General features: G+C 47.9%; 1 protein-coding gene across 1 annotated transcript in view; it reads left to right on the top strand.

Moving 5' to 3' along the window:
* LOC140208367 (uncharacterized) overlaps positions 1 to 19505 on the top strand; it is a 42832-nt gene extending 23327 nt beyond the window's left edge. The window contains exons 5-6 of the mRNA XM_072276975.1: positions 16650 to 19042; positions 19118 to 19505. Coding sequence (XP_072133076.1) covers positions 16650 to 19042; positions 19118 to 19281 — 2557 coding nt within the window. The 3' untranslated portion in view covers positions 19282 to 19505. The remainder of the gene's footprint in view (positions 1 to 16649; positions 19043 to 19117) is intronic.
* The last annotated feature ends 544 nt before the right edge of the window (positions 19506 to 20049 follow it).

Below are 20049 nucleotides of genomic sequence, written 5' to 3'. Positions count from 1 at the left end.
TCGGATACCAGGATTGTTGATGCCGTCACGGCTATCAAGGACGCTTCTGCAAAGAAATGGATTTATATTTGATTCCAAGTCAATTTAATAGCGAGACACATTATAGTTAAACACATAAAACGCAGATGTACATCGCGACCCAATGACAGATTTCCGATGCGCAGAATTAGTGGGTAATGAACTTTCGAACTTTAGGAACATGTGCTTTGCTTTACCTGTGTTTTTTAACTAGTATTAAAAACAAAGTCCAAGGGTATTTTAACACCAGCCGCATTTCCTCTCTAAACTTAGCCTGGGTCGCTGTATAAATACAGGCGTTCGTGCAGGAACTCAGATACATGATCATGTAGCCGGCTTCAGTGGCGACATAGGCAGAGTCGGTGTAATCGCCGTCGTAATGCGCGGTTCCTGTGAGTCGGGTGATCTGAAAGATCACAGTGACCGACAGCCACAACAGAATGAAACTGCCGGACACACTAAAGAGTAAAATGATGGATTTCCGGCGGCCTTCCATCTCCGGATCCTTCTGTGTTTGACTGCCTTGACCGCGCAGTCCGCGGCGCACTTTACTGGCTAATAAAATGCGCCTTACCGTCAGACAGTTAAACAGGGTTATCAGAGCAAAAGGTAATATAACCGTTAAAATAGTCTGCAGAAAGGAGAATGCGACGCCCACAAGAGACGTAATGAACCATGAGCTCGGCTGACAGCCCCATTGAATACCGTTAATTACACGCACAGGTTTATACTCAAATAGATATGGGACGTTCTGTAAATACATCAGGAGCGGCACGGTTATAATGCCAGCAACAGCTGTCCTCGCCGTGCAATATTTCGTTTTAAGCTTCTGACAACAGATCGCTACAAACCGATCGGCTGTGAACAGGACAGTGTACCAGACCGAGGTTTGCAGGCAGGTCGAATTGAAGTACAGGACGACCTTACAGGCGGATGTGTAGGACAGGAAGGAGAATGGAAACTGGTACGTGACGATATGATACACAATTACAGAGACGATCATCACCAGGAAATCTGCCATTGCCATGAAAGCCATGTAGAGCGATATACATTTGGAAAGGCCACAATTCCCTCGGAAGAGGACCACCATTGTCAATAGGTTCGCTAGGGAAAGAGTCACAAATTGTGAGTTACAAACAGGGCGAGGAGAAACGTTCTCGGAATCGAAAGTGAAAATACTATTCCGACTGTGATCGGCAAAATTACCGGGTAAATATGTTCCAAGAGAGAATAAAAACTCCTCATTCAGTGAACTAAAACAGTTTGCATTCGAACTGCGCATTTGCTTCCGGTTAAGTTGCTGGTGACGTGCTCTCGATGTCACCTTGGCGATGTAACCGAGAGGGGGCAGCAGTGCTCCTGGTTAAGTTGCTGGTGACGTGCTCTCGATGTCACCTTGGCGATGTAACCGAGAGGGGGCAGCACTGCTCCTGGTTAAGTTGCTGGTGACGTGCTCTCGATGTCACCTTGGCGATGTAACCGAGAGGGGGCAGCACTGCTCCCGGTTAAGTTGCTGGTGACGTGCTCTCGATGTCACCTTGGCGATGTAACCGAGAGGGGGCAGCACTGCTCCTGGTTAAGTTGCTGGTGACGTGCTCTCGATGTCACCTTGGTGATGTAACCGACAGGGGGCAGCAGTGCTCCCGGTTAAGTTGCTGGTGACGTGCTCTCGATGTCACCTTGGCGATGTAACCGAGAGGGGGCAGCACTGCTGCTCATTCGCCATCTCAACCCAGAAAAATGGGGGAGATCACCATCTTCTCCCATACCTCCCTTGCGCCCTACACTCCCTACCCGTGGGATCGTCATTTCAATGGCTCTTACCCTCGAAGCCCCATTCAGACACCAGCCGTAGTGAATGAGAGCCGTGACAGAGCTGAACACAGCAGCTGTAGGAGGATCGGCTGATGTGCAGCCGACAGATTCCACTCAACGGAACTCATTATTATTGAGCCGGTCCTGGCCCGGAGTAAGTGGGGCCGTGCCCGCTGTCGGTCATCAGCCCCAGGGTGAAACCGATGCACTCGTTCCCTCCGTTTAGTCAATGAATGAGCGCAGGGCCCGGTGAACAGAATTGGACTTCACTGACTCGTTTAGTGTCGCTTGTACGCAATCTAGCTTAAACTCGAATAATTTCAGAAACGTCTATCAATAAATAAGTTCTTCCACTTGGATATATCCGCCATTTTTGATCACATTCGTTATCATCTTAAAGGTGCGATAGGGAGAAATTAATTCAAATCTCCAGGTGGGCACCCCATTCTTGTGCTAGCTATATTTACTATAATTCCCAACTGGTTCGGGTAAGACATCTAATGAAAGGTTTGATCGGAAATCCACAAAGCGGGGAGGGAAGGAGAGGGAGAGAGTGAGTGAGCGAGCGAGAGAGAGAGAGAGAGAGAGAGAGAGGGAGAGAGCGAGAGAGAGGAAGAGAGAAAGAGAGAGACACAGAGAGACAGAACAAGAGAGATTGTGCGAGAGGGAGAGAGACAGAGATGAGAGAGAGTGACAGTGAGAGAGAAAATTCAGCTCCGGCGGCAGTTGGTACAATCCGCAACGCTCCCACAAATCGTCCTGTTCTACTGCTCCTTCACCGAAAGTTAGGTCACAAAATACATTTCAATCTGCAACAATGCCGGTATCAGATTTACGCTGACAGTGGTGAACAGCGGAGAGGATTGATCTCCCTGAATTTCAGCAGCATCGTCTACGATGAACTCTGGGGGCGGGATGGGGGGTCGGGGTGACAGTGAACTTGACCCTGCATCAGCGTGTGGAGCGGAGACGAACCGGTCAGCAGCGGTAGTCTGCCGTGTCTCCGCGCTGGGTCGGTTTCGCCGGGAAACAACACCCAGTGAAATGACTGTTAACAGAAGTCCGACCCTAACATTTCAGACAGAGGATGTGTCGACTTACCCGGAACACCGAAAGCTGCGAGAATAGGGTAAAATACAATCCTCACATGCCGGATTGTTGGTAGAGCCATTTTCGGGTGTTGTACAAAATGCACCGCACTGCTCGCACTGAGAGCCACTCGCCTGCGTTCTGACCTCGCCGCCCTTTTATACATTAATCTATACCCCGGTGAAAAAAACACAGAGGCTGCACAATAACTCGAGTTAGTTACAGTCAGTTAACAAACAAGGCGCCGTTTCTCTCGGCACCGCGGGGAATACTTAAAGCTCAGTCCATAACACCGTCTAGTAAAGTAGACAATCAGAAAGTTTTTAAAGCTGTTCCACGCACTCCAGATTGAAATGCCAGTCATGACCTATCACCTGCTTATATTAACACACACAAAACGCTGCGTTCCACCAGCATTTTATGTATGTTGCTTGAATTTCCAGCATCTGCAGATTTTCTCGTATCTACTTCTATTGTTGCCTTCACATTCATTTTATTTGATATTAATTGTATGATATCTCGCTCCATAGCTCTCAAAGCAAATGTTAGCTCTGAGCGATCTCACAATTTATCCTGAAACCAACCCCACATTATATGAACATTACAGCGGGCCTGCACAGTCTGCGTTATTTGCCCAATGTCATTGTAGACCACACGGATTCCATCACCTTACTCCAAATTTGTCCATTCCTCTTCACTCACAGTGAACTCAGCAGCCCGTTGTGCGGGCATGATTGACAAGGGCAACACGAAATGTATTTAAGTAGTCCCTGCTTTTTGACATTGAAGGTTAAAAATCTCTATAATCACATCTGTGACCAATATTCCCGATACCGAATGTGCATCGGCTTTTCCGGCTCCGAATAAGGTCTCAGTAAATGGCGGCGCATATTATGGATCACCACTGGCTCCTCATTTCCATCATCAGAATCGCAACCAGCATCACGTTTACTGTCTCCAGTAAATGTCGTGAAATGTGTGTACAGTGCAATACGTCCAAAAGCACCGAAATAAACAATAAATAAATAAACAAGAGAGGCAGCGCTAAAAGAATGCAAACAGTGACGTAGTATTGTTTAATTTAGAAAAGTTTAGAAATAATTTAGAAAGCCGATGCTTGAAGAGAATAAGCTCAACTAAGATATGCGAGGCTTAGCGAGTATTTTGGTGATACTGACGACAACTCCCTGAACTTTTACAGAGCCATGGACAAGGATATGAGCAGAAAGTATTGGGACGTGTTTAATTTGCGGGAGTACCCATCATGACGCTATGAGGCAGGAACCTGGGGATGTAAACCAGGAACGGATGTGTTCAGGGAAATGCCCAACAGAAATGTGCAGCTTGTTCCGGGTGCCCTTGCTTGGCGTTCTGGGCAGGTTTGTCCCGCTGAGGTGGGGAAAGGACGCTAACTCGAAGGGGTCACGGCTGTGACGAGATGTGGAGCATCCATTCCCGAGGAAGAAAGAAGCATGCTTAAGGCTTAAGAAGCAGAGATCATCAGAGAGGGTTCTGGAGAGTTACGAGGTCGCCAAGAAGGAGCCAAACTGTGGACATAAGTGTTAGGAGTGTGCATTGGCGAGGAGGAGAACAGGAGGATGAGAGGGTAGAAGCGATGAAGGATACAAGAGGAACGAAACATGCACCTGGAGTCGGGGGCGGTAGTGGAGGTCGGTAATGAACGCTTTGCTTCAGTATTCACCAGTGCAGAGCTTCCTGACAGATCAGATGCTGCGGACCAGCACTATTCAGCCAGGACTCCGTAGACCACAGAGTAGGAATCCCAGAGGGAACTTGATGAATGTGGGGGCAGCGTGAACAGCCTGATATGCTGGAATATGTCAAGGTTTCGAAGGAAGATGCATTGGAGAATTTGAAGAGCATGAGGATAGATAAGACCCTGAGACCGAAAGGAATATCGCACATGATACTAATGGATGCGTGGGAAGAGATTTCCTCGGCTTTGGTGATGACATGTGCGTCCTCAGTGGCCACAGGAATAGGTGCGAAGCATCAGACGGTGGGAGGTTCTGACAAATATCATTATTGTGTTCAAGAAAGGTACCTGGATTAACCCTGGGAATGATAGACCAATTACTCTTACTTCAGAGACGGGCAAATTTGGGGGGAATTTCTGGAGATGACGTTCAGGAGCTCCACAAGTCTCGGCACATCAGCCTGTAATTGGAACTCAGACCTCCTCAGTCATCGTACCCGAACGGTGAAACTAAGCAAGTGCACATCAAACCCCCAAAACTCCAGCACAGGCGCCCCGCAGTGGCGTGTACAGAGACACGTCTCTACTCTCTCTCTTCGCCCATGACTGCCCTCCCGCTCCTGCTACAAACTCAGTCAGCATAGTGGCAGAGGTCACAACAGTGACTGGCCTCATCACAAACACTGATGAATCTGCATATAGAGAGGGTGAACCTCAAACTTCGACCAGCATTAAGAAGACAATAGAAATGGTAATCGACTTCAAAATTACAAGAAGTGTCGAAAGCCCCCTATCCCTGCATGGTGAAGTAATGGGGAGCGTTCAGAGGTTCAAGTTTTTGGGGATGAATATCACCGAGGAGTTCTCTCGGCCCATCAGCAAAACCTCGTCAGCAACGAAAGCACAACAGTGACTATACTATATGAGGTGATTAGGGAGAGCTGATCTGTCTCAGAAATAGCTGGTCAACATTTTAAGTGCGGTAGAGAGCAGACTGACACACGGAATGGCAGTGCTGTGCTCCAGATGCAGCGAGACAGATTGCAAACCACTCAAAGGGTTGATTAGGACGGCTCCGATCATCACCGGGTCTCAACTACCGGACTGGGAGACAATCTAACTCCGGATGCTCACGGCAACAGTAAAAACCCATCCGATCCCTGACACTGTCTGGTTAATTTCCTGCCACCTGGTAGGAGATAGGGAAACCTCTTCGCCATGCTATTAGACGGAAATATCTTCATCCGAGGGCCGTTGTTGTGCTGAATAATGCAACACCCTGCCTTGCCAATGGCCTTTGAGTGCCACTGAAATCATTTGTTTCTGTAAATACAGTTTTTTTTCTTGTTTGAATGAATCCGGACCGCACGCATTGCAAATATCTGTTTTGTGCGGTCTGGCGCAGCGCCGCCATTTTGTTGTCTTCAGCCATGACAATACAGTTCCATTGTATTCTATTGATTTGCCGAAGCACAGTCTGATTAGGGATAGTCGACAGGACTTTCAGAAGAGCAGAACATGTCTCACGAAGATGATTGAATACCGTGAGGAATGGGCGAGACATATTGTTTAAAACCGAGGATTGGAGGTTGTGGATATGGATTTTAGTATGGTATGTTCGCCGAACGATAAGCTCATTCAGGAAGGTGGGAGGCACCAGTTCCAGGGAAAATTGCCCGTGTGGATTCAGAATTGGTTTGGCCGCAAAAGGCAGAGGCTGCGGTGGTCTTCATTAGACGGGGGAATGAGGGTAAGAGCCGTGAAATAATTTTGTAGCCTTAGAAAACCCTGCTGAATCCGCACTTCCTGTCTTCTGTTCCGTTCCGGTGGTCACATTATAGGAAGGATGTCGAATCGTTAGAGATGGAGCAGAGGAGTTTCACTGCGATGACACCAGGATTATGAAGAGCGGTTGACCGAGCTAGGGTTTTGCTTTAGGAGGACAGAAAATGAGCTGTGACGTTGGGAAGGTGTACACAATGATAAGAGACAGCGGTCTATTGTACAGCAAGAGATACTGCATGTTTCCCAGGCGGAAATGGCGAATACACGGAGGTATAACTTTATGGAGTTGGGCGGAACATATTGTGGTGATGGCGGAGGCATTTCTTTTACACACTGAGGGGTGTGTACGTGTGACGCTCTGTAATCAGCGGCGTGGCGTCATTTCCGTTATGGACATTCCACAGACTCTCAGATAGGCGGGTGGATGAATGGGAAAGATGAGGGCGATGTAGTCGGAAAGGGTCAGATTGATCTTGGAATGGACTAAAACATGGGCACAACCGAGTCCCTACGATGCCATATTGCTGTATGCACTGTGCGATCATGTGTTAGTGAAACGTTCAGGGTGTGTCTTGTGACCAGGTACCTCCTTACTGATGTCAGCAATGCAAAGTGTTCTGGATCTTCAGGGTCCTCAATGGTGGACGCCGTCTTCTTCAGACATTGCTTTTTGAATATGGCGGGGAGCCTGATGCCTTTGCTGGAGCTGACTGACTTTACAACGCGTTGTGGCTTTTTCCGATCTTCTGCGTTAGCGCCTCCACACCTGACCGGATGCAATAGCCCGCACACTGTCCGGGGTACATCACTAATCTTCTCAAACCTTTCCGTAATTGCATCAATTCTTCATCTCCAACTCATCACCTACAGAGCTGTGGACACACGGGAAATGGAAGCTCCTCGGCCTTTCCTCTGCTGACCCGTCGATGAAGACGTACCTGTTCACAGTTCAAAATTCAAAGTGCATTTATTTTCAAGGTAGACTTTTTCAACATTTAGATTCGGCTCCTTACTAATAACCACGAAACAAAGAAAACCAATAGGACCGGTTAAGAAAGAAAATCGTCAAACACCCGACGCGCAGAGAATAAAATACAAAAAGACCAAATCTGCAAACGATAAACTTCACCAAATAACATTCAGAACTGAAGTTCGGAAAATTGAGTCCCCCCACGGTTAGGAAGCCAGGTATTGCAACAACCGATTCGAGAACATGTCCCTGCCTCTGTGGGACGTAGCGCCGAGAAAACGTCGCGGAGCACCGAGCCGAAGCGTCCCGTCCATCGTTCAATCTGCTCCGTCGTTGAAAACGTTTGAACATCGCGTCGTTCCTCGCTTTCGGACCCGGGCCGTGCTGTTTCGTTATTCCCTCGGGCCTGGCCTCACCGCCTCGATTCTGCTCGTTCCAATCTTTCCAATTCGGCCCCACTTTAAAATCGATCAAATCTCGGATCTGTCCTCGCTGTCGGGCACGGGGCCGGTCTCTGCCTCGCCTCCGCTCGCCTCTGTTCCGCCACATCGAATCGCCTCTATGTCGGCGCCGGCAATTGGCTCGTTCTCGGATCTCCGACCCGGACCCCGACGGCTGGATTCGGCTTTCAAGGCAGCACTGTCCAGCGCTTTCGAGCTTTCAGATCACACCGCATTTATGGAATGGTGACATACATCAACAGTGAATTTCAACACCTCTTTTTTTGCATTGGATTTGATGAGTGTCCTACTGTCAACACTCGGGGAAAGTGGACTTGGTCACCATTGACCAGAACGTAGCTTGGTCAGACACGTCATGATCAATAAGAAGAGATCAGATGCTGTGGAACGTTTTGATTTGGATGGAGGCCGAGATCGGCAAACTCTGGTCAAGTGTCCTTTCTTTCGGCAAGTAAAGCGGAATGAGTCTCGGTGTCAACAGTCTGTAGGCTTCCGGTGAAATTCAGCGCAAAGGTAACATCGGAAACCCCGGAGTATAATTCTTTTGATTCTTAGCTGGGGACACTTTGTTAGCGTCAGTACAATCTGCGGCAGTTGTAGGTGATGGAGATGTCACCGCTCTTTGTACGTGGGACTCTTGCGACAAAACTGCATTTTTATCTGCCGTTTGCATGCCATTTGCGATATCAAAAGCTGACTGAAGTGAGAGCTCCGATTCTGCCGATAAGCGACGCTGAATGCGAACATCACGCCGACGACTGAGCGATCTCGTATCGTTACTTCTCGAACATCAACGTAAACACAAAGTTCAGTCAGTTTTCTTCATTCAGCAACAAACGTTGCTGTTGGTTCGTTTTCTAACTGAAAACGAGAGCTGAATCTAACGCGCTGCACAATATAGGATTGTACAATATAGGACAGTTTAGGATTGTAATGAGATCAAATCTCAGAAGTCCCACATACGATTTCGAAGAGAGCAAATCGGGATTCATCAAACCTCGGACGATATTGTGTGTTTCCGGACCGCAACAACCAAGCAAGATACTATCCTTTTGATTGGGCTCAGTGATGTTGTTTGCCGCGAATAACTAGCCAAACATTTCAATGTAAATCTTCCCGTGGTCTGTGAATCATAATATTCCTGAGCTTGTCCAATGATGGTCATTGTTCAAATGTGAACATCGATTCCAAAAGAGCGAGTGTCACACATCCCATCCCCGTCACCACTGTTTTACTAAGAACGTTAATCGTGTCCATTGCAGCTGAACAGGTCTGCTTGACTCGTAATCACGCAGGAAAAAAAACATGTTCACACGCACAGAATTTGCAGGTCAAACGCGAATCGATAGATGGAGAAACCGGCGACATCGACAGATCCCGTGATGTCAGATGACAGACTAATAACCCCCACACAGTGGATAGGACACTCCACTCTCACCTCTATCTTTTCCTCCCTTTTAACCCCATTCTCCCTCTGCCTCCCCATCCCTCTTCCTCTACCGCTGTCTCAGCATTCTCTCCCACCCTTCTCACCCTCTCTCTCCCTTCTCTCTCACCTTCCATCTCGCCACCCATCTACTGTATCTCTCGATCTCTCGCTATCCCCCCGTCTCTGCCTCTCGGTCTATCCCTCTCTCTACTCTACCGGCCGAGTTCCTCCCAACATCTCCTTCTCCAACCTTTCCCCGCTCCCCTCTCTCTACTCTACCGGCCGAGTTCCTCCCAACATCTCCTTCTCCAACCTTTCCCCGCTCCCCTCTCTCTCTCACCGTGAGTGTGGTCACGGTGACTTTGCTGGTAAGCTGTTTCGTGTCGCTGATGGTGTACTGGGTTCTTGCAAACGGGGATTTCAGCAACCCCTCCAGTTTCTAGCGTCGCAGTCCCGTTGGAAATGAACGGAAAGAGAGCTCATTGAGAGTGCAAATGGTGGGAGTGGGTGGGAAGGGATGGAGTCCACGGGGGTGCGGATGATGGTAGTGAATGAGAAGGGGTGCGATCCCATTGGGAGTTCGAGTTCGGACAATCCTGCCGCTCCCCTCTCATTCTCCCTGTGATGACAGGTTGCAGCTGGTCACCACACCGTGGGAGAAGAGATTTCCCTTGAATTTCACAGAATCATAGAAATCTACAGCACGTTACAGGCCCTTCGGCCCGCAGTGTTGTGCCGACCATGTAACCTACTCCAGAAACTGCCATGAATTACCCTCCCGCAGCGCCCTCTATTTTTCTAGGCTCCATGTACTATCTAACATCTATGTAATATCTAAGAGTCTCTGAAAAGACCCTGTTGTATCCGCCTCTACCACTGTCGCTGGCAGTGCATTCCACACACACACCACTTAGCTCTGACATCTGCTCTGTACCTACTTCCAAGCAAGTTAAAACTCTGCCCCCTCGTGTTCAGCCGGTTCGGCGGAAGGAGCGAGTGCAGCGTTCCGCGCGTGCGCAGCCCTTCGGTGAAAAATGATATCGTATCCGTGAAATAGAGGCCGTGGACAATTCTGATTTGATGGAGAGGGGCGTGAAAGTACAGAGGAACACCTGGAGTAATTTCTGAAACGCCCGTTCGCTGCTCTCGTTACTGCGCGATCGTGAATCTTCCGCAGGGAAGGCCTCAAAATCCCCGGCTGTGCCTGCTGTTGGCGACAGAGATTGAGGTCGAATCGCTCGGATAGAGATAATACTCGGTACTCGGTGTTGGAGAGCTAATCGGAGGCTCGAAGTTTTCGGACGACTCGGAGTCGGACTGTGGTCGGGCATGGCAGGGAGAGTTTTTCTTCCTTCTTCCGTCTGCGTGAGATGTGGGACATTTGAGAGACTTTGAACTTTTTACTGTGCTCATGGACTTCTTCATCAAGTTATGGTATTGTTGCACTGTTGTAACTATATGTTATAATTATGTGATTTTGTTAGATTTTTCAGTCTTGTTCTGTCCTGTTTTTTGTGATATCACACCGGAGAAAATATTGTATCATTTCTTAATGCATGCATTACTAAATGACAATAAAGGAGGACTGCGTGTCTTCATTATCTAAAACTAAAGCCCAAGGAACAAGCTTGTGGCTATCCACACGACCAATGTCTCTCATCATCCTATACACCTGCATGAATTTCCTGCATGCTTCTCTCCAGGCTGAATAAGACAATGAGCTCACTGTGGTTTTGACGTCCTTTAGGGCTCTGGATGAAGTTGGTTAAACTCCTTCCTCCCCGCTCTTTTCAACGTTTTGTATCATTTTCACTCATTTCAAAGGACTGTGCCTCAGACAGCTGGGTTGTTGCAATGCGCCTCTAAAGTCTGACTGCAGACTAGCGAGTGAATCTTCGATGGAGCAGAGTCAGAAACCAAAGAGTAATCAGCCTGAGTCAGGGCTTTGGGGCTCCTGAAAGAGATGGGACGTAGAGTTTACCAGGAGGAGAAGGAAGAGGAATCAGACCAGTAGGATGTGGCTGCAAATGAGAGATCAGAAACATTTTGAAACAGTTTAAAAAAAAGGTGGTTAATTTCTGCAAAATACTGGAGGAAATCAACAGATCAGGCTGCAAATGTGGAGAGGAATAAATAGACGTTTATGCTGAGCCCCTTCAGCATGTCTAGACTGTGTATTCCTCTGCTTAGTTGCTGCCTGAACTGCAGAGTTCCTCCAGCATTTTGTGCGTGTGCGTCTTTGTACTGTATTTCCAGCAGTTGTAGAATCTCTTGAGTTTTATATCTACATTTGTAAGAGGATTGTACTTTGGCATTAGATACACGTTGATATTGACTATATTCTTTACGTGAACCGCTTTCTGCGTTAAAACAGCTGCTGAATTTTCTATGCGCACCAAAAAAAAACTGAGCTACGGACATGGAACTGGTGCTTCCAGAAACTTTTAATGGAACCGTGATCGCCCATAAATCCCTGCGTTACAAATATCGCCGTCGCCGAAGCATCGATCAAATGCGCAGGCGTCAGCGTTGTGACGTTCCCGAATAACACGCATGCGCACAGTACACAAAGGCCTCAGAAGAGCGGCGCCAGGTGGGAGCGAGTTTCCGGGGGTAGGGCAGAAGGGAGAGAGGGTGAGGGGGGAGAAGGGAGAGAGGGTGAGGGGTAGGGCAGAAGGGAGAGAGGGTGAGGGGTAGGGCAGAAGGGAGAGAGGGTGAGGGGGGAGAAGGGAGAGAGGGTGAGGGGGAGGGGAGAAGAGAGAGAGGGTGAGGGGGGGGAGAAGGGAGAGAGGGTGAGGGTGAGGGTGAGGGTGAGGGGGGGAGAAGGGAGAGAGGGTTGGGTGGTGTTCAACACCAACTTCGGGACAATTGCTGTGACTTCAGACACCGTGAGCCGCAATCCCGGGACAGTCCTGCTCTCTTCCCTCTCTCTCAGCCCCACCATCCGTACACGGGCCCCGGGGAGCTTCCGGCTGATGAGGGAATGGGAACCGATGGGTCTCTCAGACAGAGCTGAGCTCCAGCTGTCTAAATGCAAGGATCGGGAACTCGGAGAAAGGGAACAAAATCTTGTACATCAGCAGTTGAGAAAATCACCTTTGTTCTGCCTCCAGTCACAAACCAGAGAAAATCTGCAGAGAGGGCACAGTTTTAAGGTGCTTGGAAGCAGGTACGAGGGAGATGTCAGGGGTGTTGTGTTCTTTGTACGTACCGTGGGTTACTAATAACAAACCATATTCTGCAGAATTGAACTTTTATTTAACAGCAACAAAACCACGTCTTACACTGCCATGCTTCTCGATCATTCTTCATTTCTGCGCATGCTGGGAACTCTGTCCAGTCAGGTCCTGACACGTGATATCACCACAAGGGGTGAGTTTTTTACACAGAGTGGTGAGTGCGTGGAATGGGCTGCCGGCGACTGTGATGAAGCCGGACACAATAGGGTCTTTTAAGAGGCTCCTGGATAGGTACATGGTGCGTAGAAAAATAGAGGGCTATGGGGAACTCCAGGAAATTTCTAAAGTAAGTAGCGTTCGGCACAGCATTGTGGGCTGAAGGGCCTGTATTGTGCTGTATTGTATTTGTTGTATAAATGGGGAAGTCACTTACCCATGACCTCTGGTTGTCGTCCCACCCAACATCAATGGAAAAAAAAACTGCTTGCATTTACCCTATCTATAACCTCATACTTTTGTACACTTCCAACAAATCCTCAAAGCAATGTATAATTTCCTTGTTCATGTTTAGAGCCTGTAGACCCTGTGTCCATCTCCTGAGTAGATAGAGATGAAAAACATGCTTTGGTTCCACACGTGGATTGCCATTCCGGTCTTCCAGAGGACCAACTTTGTGCCTTGCAATCCTTTTGCTCTTAATCTATCTCCAGAATCCCTGAGGATTATCCTTCCTCTTTTCTGTGAGGGCAATCTCATGCTTTCTTTTAGCCTTCCTGATTTGTTTCTTACGTGTCCTCTTGCATTTTTTATACTCCATTAGAACTTACCTGCCTACCCCTATTATGCAACTCTGTTTTGTGCTTCACTAGGGTCTCAATATCTCTTGCAAACCAAGGTTCCCTGCAGTTTCTATCTTTACCTTTTATTCTGACAGGCACATACCCGCTTTGTACTTTCAAAATGTCGCTTTGAAGGCCTCCCACTTACCAAGCACACCTTTGCCATAAAGCAGCCTGTCCCAGTCCACAGTTGCCAGATCTAGTGTCATAATTCCAGGTGTTGATCCATGCCCTGAACACATCCGCCTTTCCTATGCTGCTCCTTGTATTGAAATATACAGGGCTCAGCATATCCACTGCACCATGCTCAACTCTTTTATTCCTGACTTCCTCTGAGGACTGAACAACAACTGTCTCCACAACCCCTCCACTCTCTGTTCTGTTATTCAGGCCCCCATTCCCCCTGCAACTTTAGTTTTACCCTCCCCCAGCTCCACCTCCCACCATGCAGCTCCATCACCCCTTTGGCTTTCATCTCCCAGATCAATAAAAAAGAGGTGCATACCAGGTACGGGCAGATAGGAACAAATGGGGTACTTATGAAGTACAGGAAATTCAGGTGAACACTTATGAAAGAAGTAAAAGAAGGCATGAGGTTGCCCCAACAGACAAGGTGAAGAAGAATCCTCATGGATTCTGCAGATATGTTAAGTGCGAAAAGATGGCAAGGGGAAAAATTAATTCTCTGGAAGGTCAGAATGGTAATCGATATGAGGAGACAAAATAGATGGGGGAGATATTTTCTGCATCCGTATTTACACAGGAGATGGACACAGAGTCTATAGAAGTGAGGCAAAGCAGCATCAACTTCATGGACCCTGTACAGATTACAGAGGTGGAGGTGTTTGCTGTCTTAAGGCAAATTAGTGTGGATAAATCCCCAGGGCCTGACAAGTTGTTCCCTGGGACTCTGCGGCAGACAAGTGCAGAAATTGTCGGGGCCCATGCACAGATATTTAAATGATCCTTAGAGACAGGTGATGGACAGGTGACGGATTGCAGGACAGCCAATGTTGCTCCGCTGTTCAAGAAAGGCTCTAAAAATAAACTAGGAAATTATAAATTGGTGAGCTTGACATCAGCAGTGGGAAAGTTATTGGAACGTGTGTGCAGGAACCGGATATATAAGTATTTGGATAGATGTGGACTGATTAAGGATCGGCAGGATGGCTTTGTGCACGGTAGGTCATGTCCAACCAATCCTATAGAGTCTCTCGAGGATGCAATCTGGAAAGTGGATGAAGGCAAGGCAGTGGATGTTGTCTACATGGACTTTAGCAACGCACTTGACAAAGTCTCATATCGGAGGTTGGTCACCAAGGTTTAGTCACTCAGCATTCAAGATGAGATAGTAAATTGGATGAGACACTGTCTTTGGGAGAAGCCAGTGTGTGGTAGCATATGGTTGCCTCTCTGACTGGAGGCCTGTGACTAGTGGTTGCCACAGGGATCGGTGAGGGATCTGTTGTTGTTTGTCATCTATATCAGTAATTTGATGATAACAGGGTTAGCTGGATCAGCAAATTTGAGGATGACACCAAGACTGTGGATGCAGTGGAAAGCAAGAAAAAATATAACTTTCAGTGTGATCTGGATCAGCTGGAGAAATGCAAAATGGAATTTAATGGAGACAAGTGCGAGGTGTTGCATTTTGGTGGGACCTGGGTCTTACACAGTGAATGTTAGGGCACTGAGGAGCGCTGCAGAAGAAAGGGATCTGGGAATACATGTCCATAATTCACTGAAAGTGGTGTCACAGTTAAATAGGGACAGAAGGAAAGATTTTAGCATATTGGCCTTCATGAACCAAAGTACTGAGTACAGGAGATGGATGTTTTGTTGACATTGTACAAGACAATGGTGAGGCCTAATTTGGAGTATTGTGTGCAGTTTTGGTCACCAACCTACAGGAAAGATGTAAAAGAGGTTGAAAGAGTTCAGAGAAAATTCACAAGGATGTTGCCAGGTCTGGAGGACTTGGGTTATAGGGAAAGTTTGAACAGGTCAGGACTTTATTCCTTGGAACATAGAAGATTGAGGGGAGATTTGATAGAGGAGTACCACTATTATGAGGGGTATAGATAGGGTAAATGCAAGCTGGCTTTTACCACTGAGATGGGGTGGGACGACAACCAGAGACCATGGGTTATGGGTAAAAGGTGAAACGTTAAGGGGAACATGAGGGGAAACTTCTTCACACAGACAGTCATCCGGGTGTGGAATGAGCAGCCAGCACAAGTGGTGCATGCGGGCTCAATTTCAACATTTAAGAGGTTTGTGTAGGTACCTGGATGGTAGGGGTATGGGAGTGGGTGGTTTAAATAGTTCAGCACAAACCAGATGGCCCAAAGGGCCTGTTTCTGTGTTGTAATTTTCTGTGACTGTGACAAGAACCTGAAATAATACAAAAATTCACTCCAAGTCCTTTTAACAGCTGTGTGGACCAACCATTCATCTCAGCAGGAATTTTTTATATGGCGTTAAAACTGTGGCACTTTAAGTTAATAATACATAAAAGAAAATCCCAGATGCATGACAAGAAAGACAATTTGCCTGATACTGTTTCAGTTACTGTGGGGCCAGGCACCCATGCTGCTCAGCAGGAACAGGGAATAATGCCAATGGAGAGAGTCAAACTGAGCCAAGTCACAGACTGGAGATGGCAGAAATGCCCCATTCTGATAGAGACAGGAAGAGCATCAGGGAATTGATGGTCATTCCAGATACCAGCACTGTGCCCAGTCAGAAGATGATTTCTCTCTCCAACTTGGGTTGAACCTCACTGTAACAGTGTGATACCTGATCAAACCTTGGCAACTCAAGTAATCTCATCTGAAATGTCCTACACCCACTGATGGATTTTGTAAATCTTTTTACAGGTTAAAAACGAGAAGGAATTTGTCTCCAGGAATTGCAAACACGGCACACCAGTTTTGCTGTCTCTGTCTAGATATTTAAGAAGTGGAGCAAGGGATTCAATCGACCATCCTTCCTGGTCAGACTGTTGGGAGGGATTCACTCGGTCATCTGACTGACTGGCACACCCGTCATTTTACACAGTGGGAATGGATTCAATCGGTCATCTCAACTGAAGGTACATCAGCAAGTTCACACCGGACAAGGCCATTCATCTGTTCTGTGTGTGAGAAGGAATTCAGTCAGTCTTCCCACCCTTGGACTCACCAATCAGTTCACACTGGGCAGAGGCTGGTCATCTGCTGAATTTCTGGGAAAGGATTCACTTAGTTATCTGACCTAATGGCTCACCAGCGAGTTCACACTGGGGAGAAACCGTTCACCTGCTCAGTCTGTGAGAAGAGATTCACTCAGTCATCCCACCTACGGAGACACCAGCAAGTTCACACTGGGAAGAAGCCGTTTACCTGCTCAGAATGTGGGAAGAGATTCGCTCGGTCATCGCACCTACAGAGTCATCAGCAACTTCACACTGGGGAGAAGCCATTCACCTGCTCCGAATGTGGGAAAGGATTCACTCAGTCATCCCACCTACTGGCACACCAGTCAGTTCACACAGGAGATTGGCCGTTCACCTGCTCCGAATGTGGGAAAGGATTCACTCAGTCATCCAACCTACAGAGTCATCAGCAAGTTCACACCGGGGAGAAGCCGTTCACCTGCTCTGTCTGTGGGAAGAGATTCACTCAGTTATCCTCCCTACAGAGCCACCAGCAAGTTCACACTGGGGAAAAGCCATTCACCTGCTCAGTCCGTGGGAAAGGATTCACTCAGTCATCCAACCTACAGAGACATCAGCGAGTTCACACTGGGGAGAAGCCGTTCAACTGCTCAGTCTGTGGGAAGAGATTCACTCAGTTATCCTCCCTACAGAGTCATCAGCGAGTTCACACTGGGGAGAAGCCGTTCACCTGCTCCAAATGTGGGAAAGGATTCACTCAGTCATCCAACCTACAGAGACATCAACGAGTTCACACTGGGGAGAAGCCGTTCAACTGCTCAGAATGTGAGAAAGGATTCACTTGGTCATCCACCCTACATCAGCGAGTTCACACAGGAGAGAGGCCGTTCACCTGCTCAGTCTGTGGGAAGGGATTCACTCAGTTATCCCACCTGCAGAGACATCAGCAAGATCACACTGGGGCAAAGCCGTTCAGCTGCTCAGACTGTGGGAAGGGATTCACTCAGTCATCCGAACTACAGAGACATCAACAAGTTCACACTGGGGAGAAGCCGTTCTCTTGTTCAGAATGTGGGAACAGATTCACTCAGTCATCCAACCTACAGAGACATCAGCGAGTTCACACGGGGGAGAGGCTGTTCACCTGCTCAGAATGTGGGAAGAGGTTCACTCCGTCATCTCACCTACAGAGTCATCAGCGAGTTCACACTGGGGAGAGGCCATTCACCTGCTCCGAATGTGGGAAAGGATTCACTCAGTCATCCCACCTACAGAGTCATCAGCGAGTTCACACCAGGGAGAAGCCGTTCACCTGCTCTGTCTGTGGGAAGAGATTCACTCAGTTATCCCACCTACAGAGACATCAGCGTGTTCACAGTAGGGAGAAGCCGTTCACCTGCTCAGTCTGTGGGAAGAGATTCACTCAGCTATCCCACCTACAGAGACATCAGCGAGTTCACACAGGAGAGAGGCCGTTCACCTGCTCAGTCTGTGGGAAGGGATTCACTCAGTTATCCCACCTGCAGAGACATCAGCAAGATCACACTGGGGCAAAGCCGTTCAGCTGCTCAGAATGTGGGAAAGGATTCACTCAGTCATCCCACCTACTGGCACACCAGTCAGTTCACACTGGGGAGAAGCCGTTCACCTGCTCAGTCTGTGGGAAGGGATTCACTCAGTCATCCAACCTACAGAGACACCAGCAAATTCACACTGGGAAGAAGTCGTTTACCTGCTCAGTCTGTGAGAAGAGATTCACTCACTCTTCCACCCTACTGGCACATCAGCGAGTTCACACTGGGGAGAAACCGTTCACCTGCTCAGTCTGTGGGAAGAGATTCACTCGGTCATCCCACCTGCAGAGTCATCAGCGAGTTCACACTAGGGAGAAGCCATTCACCTGCTCCGAATGTGGGAAAGGATTCACTCAGTCATCCCACCTACTGGCACACCAGTCAGTTCACACTGGGGAGTGGCCATTCACCTGCTCAGACTGTGGGAAGGGATTCACTCATTCATCCGAACTACAGAGACATCAACAAGTTCACACTGGGGAGAAGCCGTTCTCTTGTTCAGAATGTGGGAGCAGATTCACTCGGTCATCCAACCTACAGAGACATCAGCGAGTTCACACTGGGGAGAGGCTGTTCACCTGCTCAGACTGTGGGAAGAAGTTCACTCGGTCATCTCACCTACAGAGTGATCAGCGAGTTCACACTGGGGAGAAGCCGTTCACCTGCTCCGAATGTGGGAAAGGATTCACTCAGTCATCCAACCTACAGAGTCATCAGCAAGTTCACACCGGGGAGAAGCCGTTCACCTGCTCTGTCTGTGGGAAGAGATTCACTCAGTTATCCTCCCTACAGAGCCACCAGCAAGTTCACACTGGGGAAAAGCCATTCACCTGCTCAGTCTGTGGGAAGAGATTCACTCAGTTATCCTCCCTACAGAGTCATCAGCGAGTTCACACTGGGGAGAAGCCGTTCACCTGCTCCAAATGTGGGAAAGGATTCACTCAGTCATCCAACCTACAGAGACATCAACGAGTTCACACTGGGGAGAAGCCGTTCAACTGCTCAGAATGTGAGAAAGGATTCACTTGGTCATCCACCCTACATCAGCGAGTTCACACAGGAGAGAGGCCGTTCACCTGCTCAGTCTGTGGGAAGAGATTCACTCAGTCATCCAACCTGCAGAGACATCAGCAAGATCACACTGGGGCAAAGCCGTTCACCTGCTCAGAATGTGGGAAAGGATTCATTCAGTCATCCCAACTACTGGCACACCAGTCAGTTCACACTGGGGAGTGGCCGTTGTTATGAATCCCTAGGTTTCATTTTCTGTAGACTGTCATTTTGAGAGAGAGAGAGAGAGAGAGATTAAGAAGGTGAATCAGTCTGACTTTCAGCTTGTTTACATCGCTCACAGCTTGTTTAGTTTTATCCGAGGACACAGACACTCAGAGTCAGATGGAGATGAAGGAGGATAAATGGAAAGATCGAAACAAGGGAACTAGTGGCCAAGGGTCACCGTTTCGAACTTTCCTCTGCCCACAAGGCTGGGTTAATCATCGATTCAGCATACATCGAATGTGTGGTTGTCACCTCATTTGATCCACAGGAGTGGATCGAATTTGGGGTATCCTGTGAAGACCACTTATGTGTTAACACTTGCCTGGGTGTGGTGTGGAAATTCACTTGAAGACAATACTCCTTGTGACAAGTCACTTTTGGTGATAATTTGTATGTGGATTTGGAACGATGATGGATAAAATCTACTGCGACTGTTCTCTCGTTTTACCACCATGGATGCTGTGGAATTCAACGTTATTGCCTTCTCTCGACACTTACCCTGGATTACAAATATCTCTCTCTCCTCAACTATTCTGTGGTTGAACTGAACTTTCATAGTTTACCGTCTCAAGACGCCAAGCCTTGTTTCCCCTGAGCTCAATAGTTTGGGAGTTACATTTACACACAAGTACACATAACACTTAACTTTTTTTTATTTTGCTTAAATTACTATATTGTTAGTAGATACTAATAAAGATAGTGGATTTAACGTCAAAAACAGACTCCAGGTGCAGTCTA

Source organism: Mobula birostris, chromosome 13 (genome assembly GCF_030028105.1).
Source record: "Mobula birostris isolate sMobBir1 chromosome 13, sMobBir1.hap1, whole genome shotgun sequence".
Lineage (NCBI taxonomy): Eukaryota > Metazoa > Chordata > Chondrichthyes > Myliobatiformes > Myliobatidae > Mobula > Mobula birostris.
This window is presented reverse-complemented; position numbering and strand designations above follow the sequence as displayed.